The sequence below is a fragment of the Orycteropus afer genome, unplaced genomic scaffold (assembly GCF_000298275.1).
Source record: "Orycteropus afer afer isolate SDZICR_OR568_19922 unplaced genomic scaffold, OryAfe1.0 scaffold00001, whole genome shotgun sequence".
Classification (NCBI taxonomy): Eukaryota; Metazoa; Chordata; class Mammalia; order Tubulidentata; family Orycteropodidae; genus Orycteropus; species Orycteropus afer.
Window position 1 is genome coordinate 36,141,932 of NW_006921588.1, and position 13,123 is coordinate 36,155,054.

Below are 13,123 nucleotides of genomic sequence, written 5' to 3' on the forward strand. Positions count from 1 at the left end.
CACTAGTGACTGGGTTTTACCCCTTTCTCCTGCTCTTCCGGCCTGCTACTCTGGCATATAAACAGTCAAAATAGGGCAACTCAGCACTTGGCATGATGCTGTACTTTGACTACAAATTAATTTCATTCACAAAGCTAAATTGTATAATATCTATTTAAATTATCATATTAGAATTATCATATTAGAATTATATGCCCTTCTTTAACAATTACTATTTTAATCACCTGAATTAGTCAAAGACAATGTTTTTGTTCCCAAAACTCTTCAAGTCAGGGTTGCAATCTTTCTACTAATGTTGTCAGGAAGGTGTTTATATTTATTTTTACCATATTAATGCAAAGTTTAGTTTATTAAATATGTTGATTTAATAAGGGTAGCAAATGCATCACCATATGCTGATATAATGCTTTCCCATAGATTATCTCATACATAATCTCGAGTGATATGATTACCTACATTTTAAAGCTGCAGAAGCTAAAGTTTAAAGAGATTAAATAATGACTTGCCCTCAGTACAGTGTATATATCACTAAGTTCTAGCTGAACTGAAGTTCGAGCTTTTAGTTTTCTATAATATAATACTTGGATTTGCATTTTCTTATGTGCGTTCCTTAACAATAACCTACATTATTCAGCATGCTAATTATGTGCACTATTTTGACGAACTGTGTGTTTATGACAATGAGTAATCCTCCTGACTGGACAAAGAATGTAGAGTAAGTTCATGTTGTTTTAAATTGCTTAATATACATGTATAGCTACATGTAGATAAAATTTTGAAACTAGGTCTGAATGCAGCCAGTAAATAAACCTGAAGAACATTTTTATTACAGCCATTTCTAGACATAATTACCCAGTGGGAAGAGAGTAGTCACTGGCCCTCGGGTCTGTTGGTATCTCTCTTTCATGTGTACCTGATGTGTAGCAGAGTCTGTCATTCGTAGACACTCAACATCTTTCCTTTAGGACCTACAGTGGCCAAAGCAAACTTGATGAAAAGAGCCAATATGGTGGACCTTGGTTTCTGAATACAATAAGTAAAGAAGTAGAAAGGTCAGACCACAAATGCCACAAGAAGTCGATGCTGAGTCTCACAAAGTTTTTGTTTCCATTAGGCACATCCACTTCATGCCCCACTGATACCAGTTTCAAATATGGTCACTGAGGAATTGGCAGGGGGTAGAAATCCATTATTGATTTTAGTACTTGAAACTTCAGTAGAATGAGTACAAAACTGACTGAAGTGAAAGAGTAGCACTTTCAGAAATCAGAAATATTTCTGATTACTCTTGATTCTAGGCATACCTTTGAGAGCAGAGAGGCCAGCTATGTGATAATCACTGCTGTGGTTGCTCTAATTATAGATGTGCCTGTTTTGGGAATCACCTCTCTGATCACATTGCCTATTACGCTAAGGTTGCTGATCCTTAAAACAATCACAGAGGGATTTCCCAAGAGCCCTTCCTGGCACCAGCAGCTGGAGCCAATCAGGAAATAGACAAAGATGCTCAAGGAAATAATAAAATCAACATATAAAGAATTTATTTGTTAATTTATATTAACGTGCAAAGTATTGGAGTTAACATGTGAGAGCCTACAAGTCTTCACTCCCTTTCCTGTGATTTTATGCTATCCGCTCCTCACCCCGATTCTGAATTAGCATATTTTTTTCCAAAATAAATTTTCAACTCTTATGACCATAGAATGAGCCACCTTGATTTTAATTAAATCCTTTTTCCATGTAAGTTAACCTATCATCTAAGAAAACTTGTAAATTTATCAATGTTCTACAATTCTTAAAACATAATTGAAATTTAACTTTTTTTTTTTTCCCGCTAAAAGAAAATAATTTTATACTTCTACAGTACACCTACTCTTCACTTATTGGCTATCTCATTATCTGACATTTCATATTTATGGTAACAGTGAAAAATATACTATCAGATTATTTTGCACATTAACATTGTGTACCTGTTGGTAATGAGCATCAAAGTGCAAGGCATGAATAATGCTGGCTGTGATGGTTAAGGTTTGTGTCAACTTGGCTGGACCATGATTCTCATTGATTGGCAGTTTTGTAATTTGGCACTTATGTAATGATGTAGTCATTCTCCATTTTGTAATTTGATGTGGTCATCCTCCATTTTTTACACATCTATTTTTGAATGATGTCCTGGTCTTTGGAACATAACCATGTCAGTAAGTGAGCAGTGGGTGTATTAGTGGTTTGCTGTTCCATCATTTGAATGTACTAGATAATTCTCAGGAGGTTCTTCTGTTCATTTATATTATTACTAATATACTTCAGACAGTAGGTAGATAGACTATATTCATCCTGTGTTTGTCATACAGCTCTTACGACACTTTAAACAGCTCTTCATGTGTTAGGGGGTTGAATTTAAGTTAGGACTATTTTCTTTCTATGAAAATAAAACCAATTTGCTTAAATTTCTTTTTAATATTTATCTATCCACTGATAGAATGATAAAATTGATATGCTATGAAAGAATAATATTACTTTATCAATTTTTTTTGGATACTTATCTCCAGGTACACCTTCACAGGAATTTATACGTTTGAATCACTCATAAAAATTATTGCAAGGGGCTTCTGTTTGGAAGATTTTACTTTCCTTCGGGACCCATGGAACTGGCTTGATTTCACTGTCATTACATTTGCGTAAGTGCCTTTTTTGAAACTTAGAAAAAGAGAACATGATTTTTGTTTTCTATAAGTGCTTATGCCTTTAAAAATGTCTTGGTGTGAAATTTAACTTCTGGATTTTAATTTAGCACCACAGAGGTCAAGTGGTATTTCACTTTTGCATAGTTGAAATGATTCACGCTAATTACATTTTTCAGAAAATTTCATACATACTGCTTTTCCAACACACACACACACAGACACACACAGACACATGAACTAATGTAAAAAAAATGGGTATATTCATAATACATCTGTGAAAATGGCTTTTAAAAACTATAGCCAAAATAATTCTGCTGGCCACCCAAAATTGCATTGACCTTACCTGTATTATCCATTCTCTCCAGCTTCTTTTGTTACTTTGGTAGAAAAAAGAACATAAGCATCTACTAGCATCAAACCATGCTGACAAATCAAATGAAAAGAAAAAAAAAAGAAGGCATAATAGAATATTTTAAATTCTTATTTCATAAACAAAATTATCTTTAAGACTTCTAAACACACACACACTCATTCTTTGCTCTTTCTGTTTCTCTCAAGATTTCGTCTTACTTCTTCTCTTTCCACATTTTTTGTCACTTTCTTTAACCTCCATATAAACCTTCTTACCCTTATCTCCTGTCCAGAACCAAAAACTCAAAACCAAGCCAGTTGCCAAAGAGTCGATTCTGACTCATGTGATCCCTGTGTACAGAGTAGAAATGAACTTCACAGGGTTTTCAAGGCTGAGACTTTTGGGGAGCACATCACCAGGCATTTCGAGGTGGGTCCAAGCCTCCAGGCTTTCAATTAGTAGTCAAGCGCTTAACCATTTGTGCCTCCCAGAGATTCCTGCTTTTCTAGATACACTTAGCACAATTTTTGAAGACTAGTAAATTTCCTCAAGAAAGAAGAAACCCAGAAAATGAGCAGGAGATCATTTAGGATTACAGGTATCTCCAACTTTTTGAAAGTTCACTTTATGCCAGTTGGTTTTCACACAAGACCTGCACTGGTACCTATTTTCACTAACTGAAAGAAATCCAAAGATTTTCAGTTTTATGAAAAAGTTGCAAAGCTAAACTAGCATTCAGCATTTGTTTTGCAGCATGCTATTAAAGAGGCGGCACACACTTGGAGCAGTGAGAGTGGCCTTGCCAAGATCCTTCCCCAGACATGAAACTGTACATACATTATTTCTGCTTTATACAGAGTGCATATTTATCATATTATATTTGCTTTTACTATATTTTAGTGTACCTCGGAAGGAAGATGGGGCAATCTACTTCCCTAGTGATACTGCCTCGGAAACCCAAGGAGGGGTCGCTATGAGTCGGGTCCGGCTCAACGGCACATAACAACAACAACAACGACAGTGTTATTTTATGTTTTATGTATTACTTGGTGTTTTGGTTGCCTAGTGCCACTCTGACAGGAATATACCACAAATGGGATGGCCTTTACAAACAGGAGTTTATTCTTAACAATTTGGAGGCTTTAAGTCTGAGTTCAAAGTGCTAGGCTCTAGGGGCTGTGTGAAAGCCCCTCAACCTTGGGCTTCAGCTCTGCCTCTTGCTCCTGGCCAACTGAAGCTGGAGGCTTTTCTTCACTGAGCTGCTGGCTGTTGAGGCTGAGAAGCCCAAGGTTGACAAGTAAAAAGACACAGTTTCAATATTACCAAACCACATGGCACGCCATTAATTCAAGTCCATTAAAAGTCCCAAGATCGGCAGAGCATGGCAGGCTGCTGAACAATGACTTGGCTACCTGTAGGGTTCAAATGTGCCATAAGCTAGAGACCATTCCCCAAGGCTTCTTATATACAGGAAGCAGACCACATCCCTAAAGCAGCTACTCAGCTGCTCACAGTAGACTACACCATGGAGTTGATTACCAGTCTCATCATGGGGAATACTACAGGCAGCTGCCCAGCCACTCAACCAGGTCCAGCCAAGTTGACACACAAACTGAGCTACCACACTTGGTATGATTTGGTAGGTAATTTTTAGGGTCTGGGAACCCTAAAAAAATTTTCACATAGAAATTAATGGTAATTGCTTCTTCATTTTCACCATGTCAGCTTACAAACGGTTACATAGAAACACTCTACTTTCACATAGAAAGTATATACGTACATGAAGGTGGAAGAGTTTGTTTTCTTGGCCTCCTACCGGTGGTGCACAGGAGGGGGGACACTGCTCCAAAGGCTGCCTGCCTTATCTCAATTACTTACCTGGTCAAAATGAGCCAACACTTGAAAGGAAGGCACATTGGGGCCTCTGTTTCTTGAGAATAAACTAGAAGCAATGGCAGAGCAGCATTGCCTCCCTCCTCAAACCATTGCTCTTAACTTGTCTAACTTTCACTTAGAAGTTACACCAAGAAAAACTAATTACATACAGAAAGGCCATAGGCAATCTGCCTTTTCATGCCTAAATTTCTGTTGGGTAATTTCATCTGTTTTTCTTCTAATTGAAACCATAAAACCAAAAGTGCCATTGAGTCAAATCCAAACTCATAGTGACCCTTCCTTGGGTTTCCAAGGCGCTATCTGACTCGATGGCAAATAACAACAATCTCTACAGAAGCAGATTGCCCAGTCTTCCTTCCCAGGACCAAGGTTTTTATTTTTTATTTTTCTCTTTTTACTTAATTCTCCTAAGGAAATGTTTATGTTGGTTGTACTGTTTTCCAAAGTGGCAACTAAAATGCATTCCTTGTGAAATTCACATTTACCTAATGGCCATGAATTTTGTGAGTAAAGCCAGAGTGGTGGACTTTACTTTCTAAATTGTTACTTAAAATATTTATCATTTAAAAATCACCAAAATAAATTTGTAAAAGACTCCAAGCAAAAAATATAAGTTTTCCTTAAATCTTGAGTAATTCTGATTTAATTCTACAGGTATGTAACAGAATTTGTAAACCTAGGCAATTTTTCAGCTCTTCACACTTTCAGAGTCTTGAGAGTTTTGAAAATTATTTCTGTAATTCCAGGTAAGAAGTGATTAGTATAAACCATAAGACTCCTTATACCTACAGCTCTTTCTTTGTATCCTGTTATTATGTTGTGTGTGAACTCCCTATTACAGATACGTGACTGAGTTTGTGGACCTGGGCAATGTCTCAGCATTGAGAACATTCAGAGTTCTCCGAGCACTGAAAACAATTTCAGTCATTCCAGGTGAGAGCAAGGTTAAATACGGAGGCTGACCTTTTGTCATTTTGGCATTGATTTCTTTGCTTTACTATAATACTTTATGGAAAACAGAAAATAGGGAATCATTAGGCATTACATAGAAAATTATTCTTATTATCTGGAAATAAGTTTTTGTGTTTTCACATTTTTTCATTAGGCTTAGAGTTTAACAGTTTCTTGCATGAAATGTGGAAATACAGTCTGTGTTATTTTCTCCATAAATGCAATGTAGTTTCCTTGTTTATTTTTTTTATGTCAGTTGAAACAACTTATTATCTTAAAGTGCCGTTATACATCAAACTGCCTCCAGTTTTATACCAAAATGTATTCTACTTTTAATAGGAATTTTAAAGTATGTATTCAATTTGTTATAATACTGACAACTGACCCCAATACAAGTGTGAGACAAAGTTCTTTAGCAGAAAGAAGAAACACAAGATCCTTACCTTAATATAAGTTTCCTGAAGACCCTGAACCTCCCCTAATCTTCTTTCAACAAAATGGGATATAGATCTTCATTTCACTGTTTGAGGGATAGTTACCTTTCAGGGGTTCAGCTCCATAAACTCTTCAACCCCTTGTGAACTGATGGTCATCCTCTAGCATTGCAATCATATTTGGACTTATGCATCCTGCTGTGTGGGTTCAAACCACCAGCCTCTAAATTAGCAGTCAAGTGCAAACCTTTGGAGTTATTTGCACCTAAAGATGCCATGGTTTTTTTTTTTTTTTTCTATGTCAATTATATGTTTATTCTATACTTTCAAGAAAATTGGGTGATGCTTTAATATTTCTGATGTGTTAAAACTTCAGTGTAATCTCCTTCCTTCCAGGCCTGAAGACCATTGTGGGGGCCCTTATCCAGTCAGTGAAGAAGCTCTCTGACGTCATGATCCTGACTGTATTCTGTCTGAGTGTATTTGCGCTAATTGGGCTGCAGCTCTTCATGGGCAACCTGCGGAATAAATGTGTACAATGGCCTCCCACCAATGCTTCCGTGGAGGAACATAGTATAGAGAAGAATATAACTGTAGATTACAACGGCACACTTGTAAATGAAACTCATTTTGAGTTTGACTGGAAATCATATATTCAAGATTCAAGTAAGAATTGTGTTCTTAGTTGCATTGAGGTTTTTTTTTTTTAACTCTAACCTCAATGGAAGCAGATCACCAGGACTTTTCTTCTGCAATACTGCTGTGTGGGTTCAAACTGCCAACCTTTAGATTAGTGGTCAAGTGCAGACCTTTGGAGTTATTGGCACTTAAACATGCCATGGTTTTTTGTTTTCTTTCTCTATGTCACTTGAATGTTTGTTCTTTTCATTGTTGATCTGCCTTTTCTACCCTGGAATGAAAATGTAAAAAATGATCCCATCATAGGTTGAGATCTCTTTAAAAAAGTAATTACCTAATTAACCCTTCCAAGACCAAATTATTTTCTGCCTTGAATTTTTTGTTGAAACCATGCCTTTTCAGTAATGGAAGACATTTTTTTTAATGAATTGAACAAAAAAAATTTGAGATTATATGGATTTTGATACAATTTATGGTACACATGTGTCCCAAAGGGTCTCTGAGGCTAGGGTTGGTGCTGTTTTTTTTTCAGATCCACACAGTTATACAGGCCCCACTAGATGGCAATGTATACTATAAGTGGTATAGCAGCTTCACAGTAAACCCCAGAGGTGGAAAATGTCAGTGGACACTATATGCCCATGGGTCACAAAAGGGTTAATCTATTTTAAAATGATGTTTTCATTTGTCATTTATTTCCCATAGATTTTAAATAATAGAACATTTATATTTTTAGAACTAATTTTTAAGAATTTTGTTAATCACCTTATTAATGCTTTGCACATACATTTAATTGTTTTATTGATAGCTATTCTAATTTTGAATCTTAAATGCTACTTTCTGTTGAATCATCTGGTGGTAATTCTTTACCTAGAAAGAAATATTCCTAGGAACTTTGTTTGCTGTGTGCATTCTTACTGTGATAATTGAGACAATCAAATGAGAAAAAATATGTGAGAGCCCTTCAGAAATTCTAAAATGCTATACAAATATAATCCATTAAACAAGAAGTATGTTGTTGTTGTTATATGCCGTCCAGTCGGCCCGACTCGTAGTGACCCCTCCTTGGGTTTCCGAGGCGGTATCCCTGCGGAAGTAGATTGCCCAGTCTTCCTTCCGAGGAGTGGCTGGTGGGTTTGAACCACTAGCCGTCTGGTTAGCAGTCAAGTGCCTTCGGCACTATGCTACCAGAGCTCCTAAACAAGAAGTATAGTATGCTTTTTATGTACCAGAACTGTACAGGATGATGAGGAAAATAATGGTAACAGCCCATGAGTTCGTGATGTTTAGCAGATTATTTTTATTGACTTTCTAGAAGTCACAATAGACCTAAAGATAAACATTATTCTTATATTTGAGTAGTAGTGCTAGATCAGAAAGAAGGATATTTCAGTTAATTAAACTTTATGAGAGAATAATAGAAAATGTTTTAGTAGCTAATACTATATATGCATGTTTTACTGTAAGCTGCATATAATACACCCTGGAAGTTGGTAGAATGTATATTATAATTATATATTTTAAAATATATAAATACTGTTAAAAAACAATAGAGGATTAGAAAATGTATAACTCTTTTATTTTGAGATATGTTGTTGTTTTGAAAAAGCCAAGAAATCCCTCTCATTCTTAATTCTTTTTACAGAATGAAATTTTATTATTCATGAGGGTAGTGGAAAAACACTGGTACTTTTCCAAAATATTATGCTAGTACCTGTGATTATCATTTATTATACATTCATACTGAGGAAATACTTTGCACTATTAAGTATCTAATCTCCTTAATATGATGCCTAGTATTTGGAGAGAGAGGAGGAAAAATCTTGTGTCTTTCAATGAATTATATATTAAAAACTACTCAATGAATCCTACGAGTAGGACCTAATCTTCCTGTTCTTGCTTTAGTACTTTTAATAACGCAAATGTTCCTCATATGACTTTCTTTCTCTTCCAAACAGGGTATCACTATGTCTTGGAGGGATTTTTAGATGCACTGCTGTGTGGGAATAGCTCTGATGCAGGGTAAGCCAGTAACATGTATGAACATAAATGTATATATTTTTCCTTCTTTTTATAACACTTGATAAAAACAGCCAACTAACTTCTATAAAGTGAGAGATTAACTAAATATCAGGCAAAGTTTTATGTTTCACAAAGAAGGAGTAATATCCTGTGGCTTCCAGCCAAACAATCACCAGGCATATAAGGTGAATATATGTACCAGGTAGGTGCACTCCTTAGAATGTACAACCATGGGAGATCAGAAGAACAGTATTTTGCACAGGGAGATAACTCAGAGAGCAAGAATGCTTAGGAAGAAGGACATAGAGAAAAGATAACCACAGGAAGAAAGTGGGAAGAGAGCTGTTGCATTGTGGGGATTGTAATCAATGTCATGAAACAAAATGTGTATGAACTGTTACATGGAAAATGAATTTGCTCTGTAAACTTTCACCCAAATCACAAAAAAAGGAAGGAGTAATAATTTTAGCTACAATGCTATTTCCTTTAGATAGAATTATTGAAAAGTAAAGAAAAGAAAAACAAACCCACTGCCATCGAGTTGATTCTGACTCTGATTCTGACTCATAGTGACCCTATAGAGCAGAGTAGAACTGCGTCATGGGGTTTCCAGGGCTCTTAATCTTTATGGAAACAGACTGCTACATCTTTCTCTCACAGAGCACCTGGTGGGTTTGAACTGTATTTGGTTATCAGCCAAATGCTTTAACCATTGTACCACCAGAGCTCCCTAGCTAAAAGTATATGTGACTACAACTCAGCTCTAGAAACTCCATAGTAGGGAAAATAAAATAGAGATATATTAAAATACAGATTACCAATTGAAAATAGTTTTATAAAGTATTATTAAAGTATTACACCTTAAAATGTAGATAGTAAAATTATATTAAGTAAAAAGTTGAGAAAAGGAAACTTACTTCATTGGTTACTGGGCAGGGGAGGCAAGGGGAGGGATAATCTCAGACTATTTGGGGGTCACCTGCTGATTTAGGTGAGGGGAGGAATGGTATGGAAAGAGTCTGTGACCAGCATGGTGACACTGGGGAAAGGAAAGACACTAAAATGTACACAAAAGATGCAGACAACAGAGGCAAACACTATTACAGGCCCAACACTGCAATTTCACAAGCACCAAATACTAGGCTATGGATTAATGCATAGACAGGTGAGAAAAGCAGGTGGGGGTAGGCGAACAGGAATATATCCTAGACTGAGGACAGATTCAGCTGAAGATAATCTTATGTATGCTCTTATGCTACAAAATTAGCCACATACATTACAGAAGCAACAGAAGACAGGGTGGGAGTAACTTCACAGGGACAACCAAACATCTTGTGACAGAGAACCTCCAGGCCTGGGGGTTTGGGACCATAGTCTTGGGGGACATCAGGCTCATTGGTACACATAACTCATAAAAATTTTGTTCTATAACCTATTTTGGTGAGTAACGACTAGGGTCTTAAAAGCTTTCAAGGGGCCATCTAAGATGCAACTATTGGTTTCCTCTCGGATGGAGCAAAGGAGAGTGAAGAAAATCAAAGTCATCTGGAAACAAGTAGTCCAACGATAAGAAGGCAGGAACCTCAGCCTCCAGAAGAACTAGATGGTGCCTAGCTACCAATGCCAACTGCTTGGAAAAGAATCGAACCTGGACATCCTGGATAGTGTGGGAGGAAAAATGCGGAACAAAACTCAAGATACAAAAATGACCAGCATTATTGGTCAGACAGAGACTGGTGGAACCCTTCAGACTATGGCCCCAGGTTACCCTTTGAGCCTGGAAATGGACTCACTTACATGGATTGGCTCTCAGCCCAACAGTAGAAAGACCCACATACATAACACCTACCCCAGGTGGATGTACTCACCTACTCTAGGGAGGTGCACCCCTTGGATCAAGCAGCCATGACACACTAGAGGGGTAGCATTCACATAGAGGGAAGTCTGGCTAGACAGGAACATCGATGAGAGGGGCACAAGAAGGAGGTGGCCGCAGGGAGGAGAGGGGAGGAGAGTTTCTTAGGGTTGGGGACAGTAACTGGGACCATGAAACCAAACGTGCATGAATTGTTGAATGTAAAACAAGTTTGCTCTGTAAATTTGCACCCAAAGCATAATGAAATAAAATAAAATAAAAAGTTGAGAAATGTGTTATTTATTATTCCTTGAAATAGTAAATCTTCTTGGGAAGATGTTACAGTATAGCATGCTACCAGAATGAGAAGTCATCAGAATATCATGTAATGCTTCCTTGTGCCCTGTTTACAGCCAGTGTCCAGAAGGATACATGTGTGTGAAAGCTGGTAGAAACCCCAATTATGGCTACACAAGCTTTGATACGTTCAGTTGGGCTTTTTTGTCCTTATTTCGACTGATGACTCAGGACTTCTGGGAAAATCTTTACCAACTGGTGAGAATCTGAATAGAGACATACTGCATTTAAATAGTAGTGTGCAAAAAATTCAACTTAGCTTTGAAATCCAAACCACAGCATAATATAGTGGAAAGAAAAATTGACTGCCAACCAGTCAATTTGGACTCAGTGACCCTGCAGGAAAGAATAGAATTGTCCCATAGAGTTTCCAAGGCTGTAATCATTATGGGAACAGACTTCCACATCTGTCTATGAGCCATAGAGTAGCTCATAGATTCGAACTGCCGACCTTTCAGTTAGCAGCCAAACACTTATCAACTGAGCCCCAGGGCTTAAAATCAGAAAATTTGAGTTCCTCTATCTTTTTAATCAGAACACATGTTTATCATGGTGATGCCAGGGGTAGAAATTATCTGTCATTTCCCCTTGGTTAAAAAACCCTTTCCCACCCTTCACAGATACATCCTCCCCTCATTTTCAGGCATCCAATCAAATACTGTTACTCAGGTGGGAGATGGTGAAAAATGAAGAAACATATGTAGAAAGTGAACTTTGGCCTCTTCCTTGACCTTCCTCAAAGGATTGATTTTTGATGGAAATCTCCATTGTGTTTTATTGACTTCCCCTTTACTCTTGGTGAATTCAAGAATGCCCTTATAGAGATGAGAATGTAAATGCATGAGTTAAGGGAGAAGGCAGAGGGCAAGCTTAAGGAAGAAGACAGATAAAGAGTTAGGATGGACCGTGACCAGAATAATGATCTTTTCAGAGGCCTATAAGACATACAAGTAATTTGAAAGTTGAAGTCATCAGTTAGTGAAATAACATTGAATAAATAATTCTGATATTCTTGTTTCCAGACATTACGTGCTGCTGGGAAAACATACATGATATTTTTTGTGCTGGTCATTTTCTTGGGCTCATTCTACCTAATAAATTTGATCCTGGCTGTGGTGGCCATGGCCTATGAGGAGCAGAATCAGGCCACCTTGGAAGAGGCAGAACAGAAAGAGGCGGAATTTCAGCAGATGCTTGAACAACTTAAAAAGCAACAGGAAGCAGCTCAGGTAAATTTACAAAAGCAAATGTGTCCTGTCTCACTGCATGAGCCTTCTTTCCTTTTCTTTTTTTTTTTTGCTTATTGCAAACATTCTGAAAAGAAAGTGAGAGACAGATAATTGTGTTTGAAAGTAACTAAGAGAAATTGATAGAATTAGGATTTCTACATTTTGATTGAACATTCACCGCTAATCAAAAGGTTGGTAGTTCAGACCTGCCCAATGGCTCCATGTGAGAAAGACCTGGTGATCTGCTTCTCTGAACATTACAGCTAAGAAAACCCTATGGGCCCATTCCACTCCATTCCATGGAGTCACTAGAAGTTAAAATCAACTCTGTGTCATACAATGACAACAACATAGATCTTTTAGCTAAATTATGCAAAATATGCATAATGCTGACCATAATAGAATTGTCTCATGCTATTTTATCATCTTAAGATTCTCAGAATAAAAGAAAAAATGTGACATTTGGGTCTTCTCAAGCAAGAAACTATTGATGAATGAGCATACTGGCAATGGAGAAAATCTTAACAAATTATCTTTTCTTAGAAAAAATTATTAGTAATTACATAAAAATATGTCCATCTAGTTCTGGTACCTAACCAGACTGCTAATCAGAAGGCTGGCAGTTCAAACCCACCAGCCACTCCTCAGAAGGAAGGTTGGGCAATCTACTTCTGTAGTGATACTGCCTTGGAAACCCAAGGAGG

At 37.1% G+C, this 13,123-nt stretch overlaps 1 protein-coding gene across 1 annotated transcript in view; it reads left to right on the forward strand.

Annotated features, from left to right (window-relative positions):
• LOC103208233 (sodium channel protein type 1 subunit alpha) overlaps positions 1-13,123 on the forward strand; it is a 123,767-nt gene that overhangs the window by 25,145 nt on the left and 85,499 nt on the right. Inside the window, exons 3-9 of the mRNA XM_007953944.2 lie at positions 626-715; positions 2,550-2,678; positions 5,774-5,865; positions 6,714-6,983; positions 8,915-8,978; positions 11,247-11,388; positions 12,213-12,419. Coding sequence (XP_007952135.1) covers positions 626-715; positions 2,550-2,678; positions 5,774-5,865; positions 6,714-6,983; positions 8,915-8,978; positions 11,247-11,388; positions 12,213-12,419 — 994 coding nt within the window. The remainder of the gene's footprint in view (positions 1-625; positions 716-2,549; positions 2,679-5,773; positions 5,866-6,713; positions 6,984-8,914; positions 8,979-11,246; positions 11,389-12,212; positions 12,420-13,123) is intronic.